The sequence below is a fragment of the Mycteria americana genome, chromosome Z, assembly GCF_035582795.1.
Source record: "Mycteria americana isolate JAX WOST 10 ecotype Jacksonville Zoo and Gardens chromosome Z, USCA_MyAme_1.0, whole genome shotgun sequence".
Lineage (NCBI taxonomy): Eukaryota > Metazoa > Chordata > Aves > Ciconiiformes > Ciconiidae > Mycteria > Mycteria americana.
The window spans coordinates 72,657,379-72,673,750 of record NC_134396.1 but is presented as its reverse complement, the minus strand read 5'-3'; the positions used below and the strand labels follow the sequence as shown (position 1 = coordinate 72,673,750).

At 45.9% G+C, this 16,372-nt stretch overlaps 2 protein-coding genes across 6 annotated transcripts in view; one reads left to right on the top strand and one right to left on the bottom strand.

Annotated features, from left to right (window-relative positions):
• The window catches only part of LOC142421559 (V-type proton ATPase subunit S1-like protein), a 38,259-nt gene that overhangs the window by 12,981 nt on the left and 8,906 nt on the right, over positions 1-16,372 (bottom strand). The window contains exons 1-2 of one of the 5 annotated variants that reach the window (XM_075526301.1): positions 7,930-9,740; positions 4,502-4,890 (exon numbers count right to left, since the gene is read on the bottom strand). In XM_075526301.1, the coding sequence (XP_075382416.1) occupies positions 4,502-4,596 (95 nt within the window). In that variant the 5' untranslated portion in view covers positions 4,597-4,890; positions 7,930-9,740. Of the gene's footprint in view, positions 1-4,501; positions 7,092-7,929; positions 9,741-16,372 lie in introns of those variants that run through there. The other 4 variants (XM_075526302.1, XM_075526306.1, XM_075526305.1 and 1 more) reach the window with 4 other exon arrangements.
• Positions 12,722-14,818, top strand: RPS23 (ribosomal protein S23). The gene is made up of 4 exons (XM_075527299.1): positions 12,722-12,878; positions 13,175-13,334; positions 14,092-14,212; positions 14,623-14,818. The coding sequence occupies exons 1-4, from the start codon at positions 12,875-12,877 to the stop codon at positions 14,767-14,769; spliced, it is 432 nt and encodes a 143-aa protein (XP_075383414.1). The 5' UTR covers positions 12,722-12,874; the 3' UTR covers positions 14,770-14,818.

Sequence of the window (16,372 nt, the reverse complement as noted above, 5' to 3'; positions counted from 1 at the left end):
CTCCACACAGCCCATGGGCACAGCTTGGGAGCTCGTGACAATGCAGTTTTACTCCTGTACATCGCATGTAAAACCACAGCAATGCACAGCCGTGCTGCTCCAGAAAAAATGTCAAGTTTCTGCTCTCAGCATGAAGATAGTCAAATATAGATGAATGTGCAGGGCTAATGAAATATTCATGCTTTCATGAGGAATGCAGTGGAGACAGTGACCTGGGAACCACCACTAAATACCACAGTATGACAAATAGGATCAGCCACATGGCAGGCACGCTTGGGAGGCAGGCGGAGGCATGCAAGTGAAGTAACTCCACATAGGTACTCACAGAATCACAGAATCATATAGGTTGGAAAAGACCTTTAAGATCATCGAGTCCAACCATAAACCTAACACTACCAAGACCACCACTATACCATGTCCCTAAGCACCTCATCCAAACGTCTTTTAAATACTTCCAGGGATGGCGACTCAACCACTTCCCTGGGCAGCCTGTTCCAATGCTTGATAATCCTTTCAGTGAAGTAAAATTTCCTAATATCCAATCTATACCTCCCCTGGCACAACTTGAGGTCATTTTCTCTTGTCCTATCACTTGTTACCTGGGAGAAGACACCGACCCCCACCTCTCTACAGCCTCCTTTCAGGTAGTTGGAGAGAGCGATGAGGTCTCCCCTCAGCCTCCTTTTCTCCAGCCTAAACAACGCCACTTCCCTCAGCCGCTCCTCATCAGACTTCTGCTCCAGACCCTTCACCAGCTTCGTTGCCCTTCTCTGGACACACTCCAGCACCTCAATGTCTCTCTTGTAGTGAGGGGCCCAAAACTGAACACAGTATTCGAGGTGTGGCCTCACCAGTGCTGAGTACAGGGGCACGATCACTGCCCTAGTCCTGCTGGCCACGCTATTTTTGATACAAGCCAGGATGCCATTGGCTTTCTTGGCCACCTGGGCACACTGCTGGCTCATATTCAGCTGGCTGTCAACCAACACCCCCAGGTCCTTCTCTGCCTGGCAGCTTTCCAGCCACTCTTCCCCATGCCTGTAGCGTTGCATGGGGTTGCTGTGGCCCAAGTGCAGGACCTTGCATTTGGCCTTGTTGAACCCCATACAATTGGCCTCGGCCCATCGATCCAGCCTGTCCAGGTCCCTCTGCAGAGCCTTCCTACCCTCCAGCAGATCAACACTCCCACACAACTTGGTGTCATCTGCAAACTTACTGAGGGTGCACTCGATCCCTTCGTCCAGATCATTGATAAAGATGTTAAACAGAACTGGCCCCAACACAGAGCCCTGGGGAACACCGCTTGTGACCGGCTGCCAACTGGAGTAAACTCCATTCACCACCACTCTTTGGGCCCGGCCATCCAGCCAGTTTTTGTACCCAGCAGAGAGTACACCCATCCAACCCATGAGCAGCCAGTGTCTCCAGGAGAATGCTGTGGGAAACCGTGTCGAAGGCTTTACTGAAGTCTAGATAGACAACATCCACAGCCTTTCCCTCATCCACTAGGCGGGTCACCTTGTCATAGAAAGAGATCAGGTTGGTCAAGCAGGACCTGCCTTTCATGAGCCCATGCTGGCTGGGCCTGATCCCTTGGGTATCCTAAACAGGAACTCCTGTTCGTTACTTTGTTTATTAGCAATGATGGCTGCCTCCTTTCCTCCTGCACAATGCATGCAGCCCCATTAGAGGAAGGTGAGGGAAATCCATCATGGCAAGGCTTACAGTCTTTGCTTTGCCTTACTAAAGCCAGATCACTATGGCACAAACAGTCTATTCAGTGGTGTAAGGGAGGGATTGCCTCCCGGTTTCTGAGCAAGCACAAGTTGATGTTGATGCTTTCAGGTCTGTCAGCTGCCTTTGACACTCATAACCCTGAGGTGTCACAGAAGTGTGTGATCTGTGACAGGAACTGTTAAAGGAACTATTGTGACTGGAACAGGGACTATTGAAGGAAGTGTCCTTCAATAGCCATCCTGCTGTCAAATCAGCAGCCTTTCCAATCAAAAGGCACGCTGGGGAATTCACAGGTGATCTCTGGTAGCAAGGCCCTTTTGCCCTCAGCTGGAGTATGTTTCATAGAACAAAAGCATTGTAAGAAGAAATGGGAAAACAACAACACATTAAAAATATGTATTCCCTTTTTTATATAAAAATGTTAAGTACATGTATAAGAGACGGGAAACTAGCTAGCACTACAGCCTTCTCCACTGCCTGCAAAACTGCCAGCAAACAGTGGCTAAACCTGAAATCAGTGAGAGCAAATAATTTTTAGCACACTGAATTAGAGACTAGACTTTTAAATTTATCATTTTTTTCAGCCACTCTGCCCTAAAACTTCAAATTCAGTTGCACACATGCTATACGTTTTGACAACTAATATTTTTCCTTACCAATTCAAAAATAACTATCCCAGATACACCCAGACATGTATGTTATATGGTGAATTTACCATACCAAGTACGCCAGGAACCCACATGAAATTAAGTAGCCCTAATAAAAAGCACTGGGATGACTAATCACTATGTAAAACCCAATTAAATAAGATTATAAATGTAAAGAAGTGTAAATTCCCTCTTATCAGATGACATTATCAATCTCCGTAAGACAACCAAGTCTAGCTTGTTTGTCTGAAAAAGTTCCTATAGGCTCCAGCCCTTGAACACTTTTACGTGAGCAGTCTTTTGCCCACTCAGACAAGCCACGTGCATAAGCCTGGCACTCAACAGTCATCGAGCGTGGAGGCCATAGACAGTTTTCACACCATCAGGTTAAAGGAAGCCATATTCACACTGTCTTTTACTCTTCATATCGCTGCTCTGACAAACTGCATTAGATGCCCAAATGCATTCTACTGCAGTATTTTGATTACTCCAGAATTATCACTCTAATGTTAATATTGTCCAGCTGCAGACTACCTCACTGGCTGCTGAACTAGTTTCAATTAATTTATGAAGCATTTAATTGGAAAATAACATGTGAACCTTCAAACGCACTGAAAACAAAGTTATGATGAAAGGTGATGAATGCTTGCTGAGCACCTGGTAGCAATGAAGTGGCTGTAGTCCTAGGGACATTGGTCATAAGTAATTTCAATGAAGTTATTAAAATTATAAATGTGAAGCCTGGGAGCTCAGATTCAGGGCAAAAGCTAGTTCCTTCTAAGAGGCATCCTAACAAAAAATATTATTAAGTTTTAAATGTATCTATTTAAATTCTATCATTAAGAAATATCTACAAAGCCCATGACTCCTACAGTTCTTAAATTTTAAGTATCCTGTGTCATATTTTGGTAGCCTCTGTGCAATTTGACACAGGGAGACAGATTTACATAATTATTTTACAATGTACCGAGTACTGGGGTTTGATCTGCACTTTAATGGATGTCCAATAAGAACTGGATCAGAACAACAAGATACTCAAGTTTTTATTTTTTATATTAAAAAAGAAATTGAGCTCATAGAATTTCTAGCAGATTAACACTGTGCAGGCATGATCCCACCTCCGCTGAATGCAAAGGTAAAATCCCCATTCAATTCACTGGCATCAAGACCACAACTTCAATTCTTAATATTTATAGAATAAAGTTCATGTAATGCTCCACTGCTTGGCTCTCTCTCAGATTTTGATCTGATTGCAGAAAAGTGCAATTATACTAAGAAGACACTAACAAATCTGAAAACTGGCAAAGGAGAACAGCAAGTAAGCTATTTAAATGAAAACATATTGTAGTATTTATTGGTAACTGACTACCAGATATCTTAATACAAGCTTAAGCAAATCACCACATGTCCTTCTTGCCTTAAATGCACAGATTTTACTGCCAGCTGTGATCTTCATCAGCATATTTGATCTGTGTGTTATTAGTGACTTTGGGGCATGATTCAACTAATACAGTTTAGGCTGTTTTCACTTTTGCAATGCTTGGCTCTAGAAAGTCCTCTCTTTCCCCCGCTATGATCTGGGCTTCCTATTTATATTTCATTAGAGAACAAAATAGCACTATAAATAATGATAAATCCAAATCTCTAGTAATTTCCTAAGTTTAATACTTATTTGCAATATTGAATTCATGCTTCAAATATTCATTCTATACAAGTAGAATATTTTAACACCTATGTTTCTTGGAGTAGTTTTCACACCCTTGCTGTTATTCTATTTATAACTTCATTTTTACACAGACCAGGGAAAGACAGTGTGAGAGTCATTAAAACGTAATGAAATATAAGACAGATGCCAAAAAACACTAATTTTAAAACCATTTCTAGTATTGTTTATGAAATTGTTTTAAAGTTACATTTTTAATGCAGTGTAGGCTTCAAAATAATTCATTTCTGTATTAGCCCCAGGTGTTTTCAAACCTGAAAAGAAAATCACATCCTGACATTCTAAACTGCAACTGAATCTGCTTCCACACAGCACAAATGACCAAATCACAACATTTAAAACATGCACTCAACTCCACCAACAGAGTTTGTGGATACACAACTCAATTACTGACCTGCCATCCACTGTCGCAATCACTTGCTCCCCAGGCACTGCGAATCCCACATACAAAAAAAGCAGCAGGAACCTAACGGCAGCGTTTCTTTCCATGGAGAAGAGAGCCAGTCCCTCCACATCCAGCACATCTGCTCCTCTGGTCCAGCGGGCAGCCGGGCACCCGTGCTCTGCCTGGCAGCGTGATGGGCAGCAGATCCACCCAACAGCAGATCCACCCAATCGGGGGCGGGATTCGCCACTCCATTGCTGCACCGGTCCCCACAGGAGAAATTCTTCGTGTGCTCAGACTTGTTCTGACAGCAGACACCTACCACTGGCACCTCCCAGCTTCCTTGTGAATTAAAGATTACACGGTTTGGGAAATTGTACCAGGATGTAAGCTGTTTGCTAAAAAAAAAAAGAAATAAAATGAGGTAGTCTCTCCAAGCTCTAAAATCACCCTGAAGAGCACTTCTTATCTGTACTCAAACCTAACCTTAAAGAAAGTTGAAGGTGCTGCTTCCGAACAGCTCTGAATTTCTCTTTCCATATGATAACCAGAGAAAAAAATTACATGTATTTTGAAGTCTTATAATACCTTCAGAGTAACAGTATTATCCCCATTTTACAGATGTGAGAGCAGGCATAGCAAGCTTAGAAGTCAAATATTTGGAAGTCGTTTCCTTTCTTCAGCATTAACTCAGTTTGTGAGCGTCCAGCTTTCTGGCTCAATTGTTTTTATACTTACAGATAACTCCAAGCCAGACCACAGTTGTTAAATGCCCACAGAATTACAGTGCCTCTGTTTCTGCACTGTCAGATAGAGACAACAAGGTGCATGCACATCAGTGCAAACACGGCAGGTTGGTTCTGGGACGGGTCATTCTCAAAAGATACGTGGCTCGCGGGTAGGGGTACTTCTTCTGCAGACCCTCTGTCCGCATCAGCCTTCTCAAAATATATATCAGCTGTGCTCGTGATGGCAAAGAAGAGGGCAAGGCACATAAGCTGACTCCTCAAACCATATGACCATATGCATTCTCCACACATTGCTCAATAACTGCAGCTTGCACTCATAGTGTCTACACAGGACTAGGAAAGCTGAAATCAGGATACTTACTGGTGGACCAGGTGCAACAACAGTGCTCTGCAGTGCGCTCATGTGCAGTCTGGCCACCTTCACGAACAAAGCTAGGGATCTGTGACCAGTCTGGAGGGAACTCTGGGGCCCAGGAAGAAACAGGTTCTTGACACCTGCCTTCAGCGTGGGCAGCTCACTCTCGAAAGGAAGCTCAGACCAGCACTTACCTGACATTTAGTCACACTGCACCCTTCTCCACTGAAATACCAGTCACAACCTGCTCCTGCTAACAGCAACATGTATAGACCCATCTATGTACACACATAGCCCACACACACCCACTGCTTTCTTGCTCAGCAGCTAACATCAGTTACCTGCTGATGTGATCACACAGTAAGCCCTACTTCACTGATTAAAAGCTCCTGTCTGTTGCATTCCAGATATAAGATAAATATAGGGGTTTTAGCATCATAACTATTAAAAAAGATTTACCATCTTAATTCATTTCTCTTTCAGCGATACAGAGAGTACTCACTAATCTTAAAACTCAACAGCTTGTCCTCAGTAGTACTGCTTCTATCCAGTTTAAGGAGGAATCCAGATACTTACGTGAGAATCCCAGCTTGAAAAATGAGATAAGGGAGCGTGTTAATAAACAAGGATCAGTCAAAAATAATCTCTGAATTTTCTGTGAAGCACCATAAACGTATGATGCTAAACTTGGAATAATTACACCAGTAGAGAGACATAGCTCAGCTGAACATTTTAAACAGCCCTGGAAGGAGGCTGAAGTGCCACACACCTTGCTAAAAACTGTGAAGCCACTCATGTCACTGGCCTGTTAAACGTTTCAGTACTCCTGACCCACAGTCCCTCCTAAATAAGTGGGGGGAAAAAGGCACAGAGAGGCTTTGTGATGGTGCCTTGAGATTTCATACATGTGCTGCTGTCTTCTAAGTGTTCTTCATCAGCATGGGAACAAAAGCTAAGACATAAAAATGCTGAAATACAAACCGGTGTGGCACAAATGAACAAATAATGTGGCCTTTGAGGGCAGAGAAAGTGAGAGAAAGTAGTCTAAACAACACGTGGCAGGCCACAGCTAGAGCCAGCACAGGCTGAATCCAAGATAATGTCCAGTAGTCCATTCTGTGACAACAGAACGTATCTTTAATTGTAGTTCCAGCCTGTATGTTTCCACGGTGCTATCAATTTGTATAGGGAACCTGCCTTCTTAGGCAGGGAACCACCATTTCATATAGTCAAAGAGGGGGAAAGTACCTGTCAATTTGCTCAGAAACAAAGGGGGGTTTGCAGACAACCAAGAAAACTTGTAATGCCAAACTGCTAACATAGGTTAAACCAGTATAAATCAGTGAAAATATACTGACTTCCTCACTATACTCTAATACTATGGGTGCTGATAGTAATTCACTAATCAGCAGTCATCATCTGTGTTGTGGTTTAGCCCCAGTTGGCAATTAAGTACCACACAGCCACTCGCTCTCCCTCCCCCCCCAGTAGGATGGGGGAGAGAATCAGAAGAGCAAAAGTAAGAAAACCTGCGGGTTGAGATACGAACAGTTTAATAATTGGAACAAAAAGTAATAATAATAATAATAATAAATTGCAATGAGAAGGAAAACAATGAGAGAGAGAGAGAGAGAGAGAGGGGAACAAGGGGCAGGGGGGGCAGGACGGGACAGACAAACAAGTGATACAACAGCTCACCACCTGCTGACCGACACACAGCCAGACGCCGAGCAGCGATCACTGCCCCCCGGCCAACTCCCCCCAGTTTCTATACTGAACATGACGCCATATGTATGGCATCATGGTATGGAATAGCCCTTTGGCCAGTTTGGATCAACTATCCTGGCTGTGCCCCTTCCCAGCTTCTCGTGTGCCCAGCAGAGCATGGGAAGCTGAAAAGTCCTTGACCAGTGTAAGCACCACTTAGCGACAGCCAAAACATCAGCGTGTTATTAATATTATTCTCATTCTAAATCCAAAACACAGCACTATACCAGCTACTAGCAAGAAAATTAACTATCCCAGACGAAACCAGCACAATCTGAAATAATGGTAGAAGCAAAGAGCATGAAGAAAAGTCTTTCCTTACCTCTTGCTAAGAATAATAACAACAACAACGACAGTAACATTAAACATTTGATACAGTTGTTAAAAATGTCGCTTTTTTATGAGGTTCAAGCGTAAACAGACTCACATGGTATCTAAAAAGAAATGAGGTCCACTGAAAGCAAAGAAGTCACCCCAAGCATTTACTTAATTCTGGTGAAGCATGATGACAAAACCACCATCTCTGCATTACTGAGTTTAAAAAGAAAACTTGAATGGAGCCTTACATGCAGTAGTCCTGACAAGGGCAAGACTAGGTGAGATCTTCCAATTCAGTTGACGGATCACTGTCGTACATTTGCCTGTTTTATGTTGAAATCAACCAAACAAAGCTTGTTCGGCCACGTGCTTCACCTACCTACATACACAGTGGACAAAAGGTGAACAGAAGATCATGGGCAAAGCCCACACACTGTTTTATGGAACACACAAGGTCACATTCAACTCCACAAAGGCATCCGATGAACCTCCTGCGGGACAAGGTCAATGGGAAGTCAACAGTTTTGTTTACATCCTGTAAGATGGGCTGTGGTGGGCTAAAAGTGGCCAGTATTCTAAGTAAGAGAATTAAACTGCTATTTATTATCTTTTTTTCCCCTCTGGTACTAAGTTTTTTGCTCCTGATTACTCTTCATGCAAAACTCGTCCTTTGATGATAAAGCAGCTACCACTTAGTTGTTTTTTACTTAGTATCATGGCAGTTCAGACATTTCCACTGCCAGGCAGGAGGCACAGCAGGAGATCTTACTGTACTTTAAACATTGCTCTTTTTTTGGATCTACCTCACAGAAAAGGTAGTTAAGAAAGCAGCTGGCAATTACATTCAGCGTAAAGGTTCACAATTTTGTGAGGTTTGTGAAGCAAACAATCAGAGACTGATAGGTTAAACAGTTGATACTGCTGGCATGCCACACATCCCTGAATGTGTCACCACAGTCCAGCAAACCCCCTGTCAAACAGGATGATTACTTAAACATTGATGGAGACCCCGAGATGACAGCTGTTCTGCCTGATGCCACAATGGTTATACACACACTGGGTTTGCATGCAATGAATAAGAGTGCAGACATAATTTTAAACATGGGTAATTTATCTGTTTGGCTAACATCTCCTCAGGCAGACAATGGCACAACCTATTTTCAACACAGTTTATAGTTACCTTCAGATGACATACCAGGTCACCATGAACTGAGCAGCCTTCTAGAATAACATGTCTCAACCAAAGCATGAGGCATCAGCCACTGTACAAGGTACTAGCACTTAATGTATCATTACTATTTTCTTACTTTGAGACATGCATTGTTCCTCTGATTCAGATATATTCACAATGCACTGACAATGCAAGAGAAGCATGGACAAAAAATTGGCCTTAATATATAGAAAAAGCTTGTCTCAGTTCCAGCAAAATCCTCTCTCTGACAACTAATTTGCCTGCAGGCCTTTCAGCCTTCATCTCCACCACACAGGTTGGGATGATGCAAAAATTCATCCTGTTACAAGTTGCTTTCCTGCCCCCTTTCTACTGTTTGCACCTTTCCTAACAACCCCAAAGGATGCCATCCTACCCCAAGAAATCTCCACACAGACTCCAGGCCCTACCGCAGCTGGTCTGAACGGAGACTGGATCAAGAATGAAGCTTCTGATTCCTCGTCAACCTTCAGGGGGGTGAGGGGACACCACACAAAAAACACACACAAAAAAGCTCAGTCTGCGTTACAAGGTAGGTCCACCACTGTGGAAGGAGGTCCCAACACTGAGAATATAACTGTGGTAGCCAAAGGGTCTGGTTTGTTTGGTTTACACCCATCAGTGTTTTGTAAAGTACTTGCCGTTCAAGTCAGAGAAAGCCACAGAATCTGAGGTACCAGACAAGGTGGTCAAAGCCCTAATCCTCCCTCCGTTTTTTCTGCAACCTCCTTTCTGTTGTTCTCCCTGCTCGAAGAGGCGCATGAGGAAACACTGAACGCATTTCAGACACTGGCAGACGGCGCTGCGCTAAGGAAGCTGCCGGGGGGCGGGAGCGGCCGGTTGCAGAGACGGCAGGCCGCACCTCGGACGCGCCCCAACGGGCCCAAAATGGCGGCGGCGCCAGGGACGACGGGAGTTGTAGTTCCCCGCCCCATCTGCCCCTGCGGAGCGCGGCTGCCGCCGGGTCGGGCCCGGGGCCTGGGCCTGGGCCTGGGTTAGGGGCGGCGGGGACGCGGGGCATGAAGGCCGGGGAGCGAGGGACCGTCTGCAGAGAGGTCGGCCCCTGACCCCCTCCAGCTCAGGCTTTCGTTTTACAGCTCTGCAGCACGTCAGAAATCAGATTTCACAGTGAACACTGGAGATCAGATTATACCGGGAGTTTTAAGATAAATTGTGGGATTTTGGGTGGATTTATCTGCTCGGCCAACCGAAACGTTTAATTTTAGAAGAGCTTATGTAACAGTGCTGGCAGTCTCCACAGAAAACAACCTGTTTCCACCCAGCTGCCAACACCGGGCAGCTTTCCACCCGGGCCACTGTTTCCAACAGAGTTACTACTTTGGGATATTTCACTGCAAAATCACCTAGCCAGGGAGAGGAAGGACCCCATGAGAGCTGGGTCTTGTGGCCGCCTTTGCAAGCATGCCTCTGCAGAGCCCGGTGAGGCACCTGGTGAGGCCAGAAGCGTCAGGGACAGGGCCGCATCCATGCCCGGCACTTTGAGTACCAGGGTGCCAGCAGGGACTGACCGTGGGGCTGCCCCATGTGAAGAAACTGCTGCTCGGTGTCCGGCTGCTTCTCTGTCAAACGGACCCACGGAAGCGAAGCAGCCCAACTCTGCCAGCCGGCAACGTGTTAGCATCCAGCTGATCCAGAACGGCAGGAAAATAATGGCCCTTGTTCCCAACAGTGGTTGCCTGAACTTCATCGAGGTAAATAACCTGCATCCAAAAACAGTCCAGTTAACTGACCCGGTATAACCGCACAGAAATAGTAATGTTACTCACCCTATGCTTTGGGAGGAGTGTAGAACTACTGTGTTCTGCTGGTTACTAAACACAGACTGTGAAATCGTTGATCCCAGATTTTCCAACTTGAGGCTATTTCAGCAGACTCAGGGTGCAGCTACTCCACTGTACAGGTGCGTGTAAAGGTACCAAAGCGAGTCTTGGTTGTTATCCTTGCTTGACTTTATTCTTATTTGTTGTTTCAATTAAATCATATTGTTAACAGGCTGGTTCGCGCTACATTCTAGGAAAATGACAAAGTTTTGTTGGAAGGGCCGCCCTGTTGGCAACATTCATGGAGTTCAAGGTTGTCAGAGTAGCCACTGTTTCTCTGTTGGCCTTGTACAAGGGCAAGAAGGAGAGACCAAGGACATAAGTTCCTTTTGTGCAAGCTAGAGTACTAATGAACATTTTAATTTGATAATTTGTGTGCTTTTCTGTGCCATAATAAATGGTTTGTATATACAAACATATCCTCTGCATGTCATTAAACACTGGGCGACATGTCTGAGTAAACATTTTTGCAATGGATGACACTAAGCCTCAGCACTTCTCCCTGGTTTTGGATCAAACAAACAATACTAATTTTGAAGAACATGGTAAAATGAAGAAAAACCGTCATAACAGAATTGTCCCGAAGTCCTACTAAAGTTTAAAAAGAAACAGCAAAACCTACTGTAGCATCATCTCAAATCATCTCTTTCCTAGATCTTAACGTCTTAGTGAATATCTGTGCACCAAATGCTGTAGTTTCAGTATATTCATTTTATTTATTCATCAATTTCCTTCCTAGTCAGCTTTGAAGTATTCCCAATAGTCGTAAGACTGTAAAACAAAGCTGTAGCTTTTTTGCAAGATTAACTTCCCTCTTCTTAAAATTACCAAACAGCGATTGCATTCTCCACATTGGAATTGCATATTCTAAAGAGTTGATTTTTATAATAGTAATCTGTTTGCTTCTGAAACTGTAGCTAGGTTTTCTGGTTTTCATTTATTGTTTTTTTTGATGTTTTTATTATTTATTTAATGCTTTTGGTTATTTATTCTACCCAGATTGAATGTAAAAACAGTCCTGCATAAACAAAGTAGGTTATTTTCTATTTAAGCTGCAAACACAAGTTGTGTTAATAAAACTACATTTAGATATAGTTGCTGCCCCTTCACAGCAATCCCAAGAAGGGAAGTGCATGTTCATGACTTCTTCCTTTAGGGGGTGGGTTGCTTGCATGAGGCAGCTGTGCCTGTTCAGTTGGCATCTGCAGATTGCTGGAGTCTGGCAGTATGGACAAACGGTAGCTTTCAAAATTAATAAATGCTTGTTTCTGTTACAGGTTTTACTCTGGTGTAGATCCACTGGAAGACTTAGGGGCAACAGAGGTATTCAAGTCAAAAGTTGGGAGTGAGAAATCCTGTTTCAGCTACCATCAGAGTTCCTTGGTATCTTCCTCACTCACCCTAAATACACCATACACGTGAGATTCCTGCTGTTGCTCGCGTTGTGAGCAGCTCGGCAGGCGCCCGCTGCATGCGTCCGATGAGGATGCAGAGGAACCGAGGGCCTTGGTGAGCCCCAAGAACGCTGCGGGAGAAGAAAGGGGCCCCAAGCTGCGGCCGAGGCCACCCCACGCAGAAGGAGGGCGATGCCGCCATGCCCTCCCCACTCCTCAGACTGCTCCATGCCTGTGCCGAGGGCGGGAGGCATCCTCCCTTTCTCTTCACCACGGAAAGCACTGCAAGCATCCCTGATGCGAGGGGGACGGGCCGCACCAGCGCCGTTCCGTGAAGACAACCTGAACCTCAGCGTCCTTCGCACCTCGGCGTTCCTTCCGTTTCCTCAGAGAAGCGGCAGCTTCCTTTCGCTGCCTCACCGCGGGGAGGCGGCCGACGCGCTGCGCTCCGTGCCCGCCCCCCTCCCTACCGAGGTCGGTAACTCCCAGAAAAGCCAGATTAAACAAGTTAAAACCGGGGACGAACCGCCGCCGATACCGAGCTGCCGCTACCCGCCGCGGGAGCCGACCGCCCTACCTCCGCTCCTCCCGCCCCGGCGGGGCCGGGTCGGGCCGCACCACCCGGTGCCGGGCGGGAGTTTCAGTCAGGCGCGGCGCGGGCAGCCCGCGGCGGGGCCTCGCGTCCGCAGTTAGGCGGCGGGGCGTGGGCAGGTCTCGCTCTTTCGCGCTCGGCAGCCGCCGCAGGAGGATGGGTGAGTGCCGTGGCGGGGGCCGGGCCGGGCCGGGCGGGGTACCGGCGGCGGGGGCAGCGCGGGGAGCTCCGTAGCGGTCTCCCCACCCTGCCCCGCGAGCCTGCCGCCGGCTCTGGGCTTTCCCGGCCGCACGGCAGCGGCGCCCCCGCCATTGCCCCGTCCCCACGCACGCAGCCGGGGGTGGCGGCACGCCGCTGGGTCGCCGCCCGGGCCCGGAGGGCGGGGGGGGTGCGGCGGCGGGAGCGGCCCCCTCATCCTCCTCATCCCCCTCATCCCTCCCCGCCCTTGTTCGGCAGGGAAGTGCCGAGGGCTCCGCACGGCCCGGAAGCTCCGCAGCCACCGCCGCGACCAGAAGTGGCACGACAAGCAGTACAAGAAGGCTCACCTGGGCACGGCGCTGAAGGCCAACCCCTTCGGCGGCGCCTCCCACGCCAAGGGCATCGTCCTGGAGAAAGTGTGGGTAGAGCCCCGCCGAGTGCCGCCGCCGTGGGGTGCGGGGGGCAGCGCGGGCGGGTCGCGGGGCGAGCACCCCCCCCCGTGCCGGACTCCCGGCGTGGGGCGTCTGGCTGCCCTGGAGAGTCCCGCGGAAAATGAGGCCTTTGAGAGGGAGCTCAGGAAAGAAGCACCGCTAAGCTATTTGTTCGATAAGGACGTGAGAGGTTTTGCTGCCTGTAACATGGCCGCGTTTCTTTTAGCTTCTATATGCGGGATTGAAAACGTGGTTATTGTTCCGTGTGGCTGTGCTGAAAGGTGTTGTTTCCTCATGCATGCGTCACTTTAAAAATTCTGCTTACTTAGAAGAAAAAGAATAAAAATACCACTTAGCTCAGTTTAGCATTGGGGGGGGGGGGGGGGGATTTTGTGTACCTTGTGTCAAAGATCCCCTCTACTTGTCTTCTGGCCTTTCTTCTTCCTTTCATAATTTATAATCTTCATTGGGACACTGCCAGGGCTCCAAGGTGTTTCTCTCTCCCCCCCCCCTTATTTAATGAATTAGTATGTGTCTGTAGGTAATGAATATTCAGTTTTTACTCAGCTTAGGAACTGGGCTTTTATATATTGAGTAGCTCTAAATAGATAAATAGGTTTTTGAAGTACAAATGCAACTTGCACTTAGTACAAAGTAACAGAGTAATTTGTGGTGGTGTAAGGGATATCTGCTAGTTCATCAAATGGATTTTTGCTAATTTATTTCCATGTGCTTCCATTTTAGTGGAGTAGAAGCTAAACAGCCCAACTCTGCCATCAGGAAATGTGTTAGAGTCCAGCTGATTAAGAACGGCAAAAAAATAACAGCTTTTGTTCCTAATGATGGCTGCCTGAACTTCATTGAGGTAATTTTCAAGAAGCAATCTACAAAAAGTTGAATATCAAAGTAAAGGAACACATAATTGATGGGTTTAGGGGGTGGTTAGACCAAGGGTTCGTGGCATTCTGCAGTATCTTAAAGCTGTAGTGGCAGAGGCAGACAAAAAATGTGAGATGTTTTTGTACTTTCTCCTCCCTTAGCAAAGCCAGTTCTCAGCTGTGCTGCTGCAAGCGAAATGACATCTCTGCTTTTGTTTCCTTTCTCCAAAACACTTAAGGGGATAATTGCCCTTTGTTAATGTATATCTATCAGTAGCCTTCAGTATTTCTACTCTTTCTTCAAATTTGAGCCACACCCTAGACTTCCTAATGTTACCTATTTGTATGTACAGGCTTAACATTTATGGCTTTGTAACTACATGGTCTTTCATTGCAGGAAAATGATGAAGTTCTGGTTGCTGGTTTCGGTCGGAAGGGTCACGCTGTTGGTGACATTCCTGGAGTTCGCTTCAAGGTTGTCAAAGTAGCCAATGTTTCTCTGTTGGCCTTATACAAGGGCAAGAAGGAGAGACCAAGATCATAAATTTAGGTTAATTTGCTAGGAATGTCAATAAAACTTTTGATTGGAAAAATGTCTATGGTTGTTATTTAAGGCTTACGATTTTTTAATGTGTACCTGCAACTGACATACCTCAGAAGCGCTGGGGCGTGCTGTCTTTTTTGTTGTCTGCAGCTGGCTTTTCCTTCTGTAAGAAATGCTGTGCTGTTGAATGAGAGGAGGTAGCCAGAGCACCTTTATAACCAGCAGGTGAGCCTGAAAAGCACTGCATTTCCAAATTTACCCTTGTGTTGTGTGGGGCAACACAGCTGTCTTGCCGGGAATTTCAGAGGTTTACTTCATAGAGTTGAAGCGTGTTTTAGTGCTTGTGGACCATCCCTGATGGCCAGTGCCTTCATGAAGGCTTCTTCAGCTTAATACCTAGAGCAGAGGCTGTCCTGCTGTCAGGATGGACTGAGAGATCCCTCTGAGGTCTTCATCCCCTCATAAACCCTTCTGTCCCCTCTTCCTGAGGGACAGAAGGGATAAGCCCTTCTTCCTGAAAGCTGTCATGAACCGAGCCCCGTGAAACAATTTCTGGACTGTTAACGCTGATGGTTGCGCAGAACTGTAAAGACTCTGAAGCTTGGGTCCAAGTATGACATTTAACAGCTCCTTGGGGCTCTGACCTAAGGAAGTAGGCTGCGTTGTAAAAGTGAAAGGTCTCCAGTGTTTGCTCCGTGACCCACACAGTTTAGGAAGGCTGGAGTGCTCTGTCACCCTGGCACGCATGGTCCAGTACAGCTGACATGTGCTGTGCGCACCAAAAGTGAAAGTGGGCTAACTATTGCTTTGGTGTCACAGCCTTAATGATCCCCAGGGACCTGCATCATCACGAATTGGTGTCTCATTAGGGATGGCTTCTGCAGTGGAAGGGGCTGGGGGAATAACAAGTTTACTGCCACATCCTGCAGTAAAGTTATGTTTCCTTGTTCTCGGTCAGTAAAGGTCTGGAGTGGCTATTTCTTTTTGGCTGTTAGTCCAGCACTTGCAGATGGAATGTAACTGTTAGGATGAAAAGATTGTCAGGTGGCAAGATTAGATCTTTTATCGGTTAGATCTACTGTGATCTTTCGCTAGTCATTCAATATTTTATTTTTTTTTAAAAGAGGTAATTCCAGTTTTACAAAATACCACTGCTGTACAAAGAAAGATCAATTGCTTTACAGCTTTTTCAGCTTTTTTCAGTTTTTACATAACTATGTGAAGGTGGTTGGTTGTGTTTTTTTTTTTTCCCAAAGCCTGAGGTATTATGTATTACTTCCTTGTTTTTGCCTATCTGTTCAGTGGCTGAGTGTATATACTGTTTGAGAGATGTTTGTATTAACTGTAACAAATACTACACAATCCAGAACTTAATTACAGACTCAATCTTTTTTAGAAGAGAAACAGACTGCTGTCTACTGCAGCTGGAATTTTCTCTTCAGTCATTGTGTCGGTCATAAAACTCTTCCCATAGGAACTGAAATGAAATTTCTTACTGCTAGGTCTGGCCAAAAAAATCCCTAATGTTTCTCTGTGACTATTAAATTCATCAGGAATCAAAACATCCCCTCAAGCAAGTTGGGAGGAGAAATTGCATGAATTT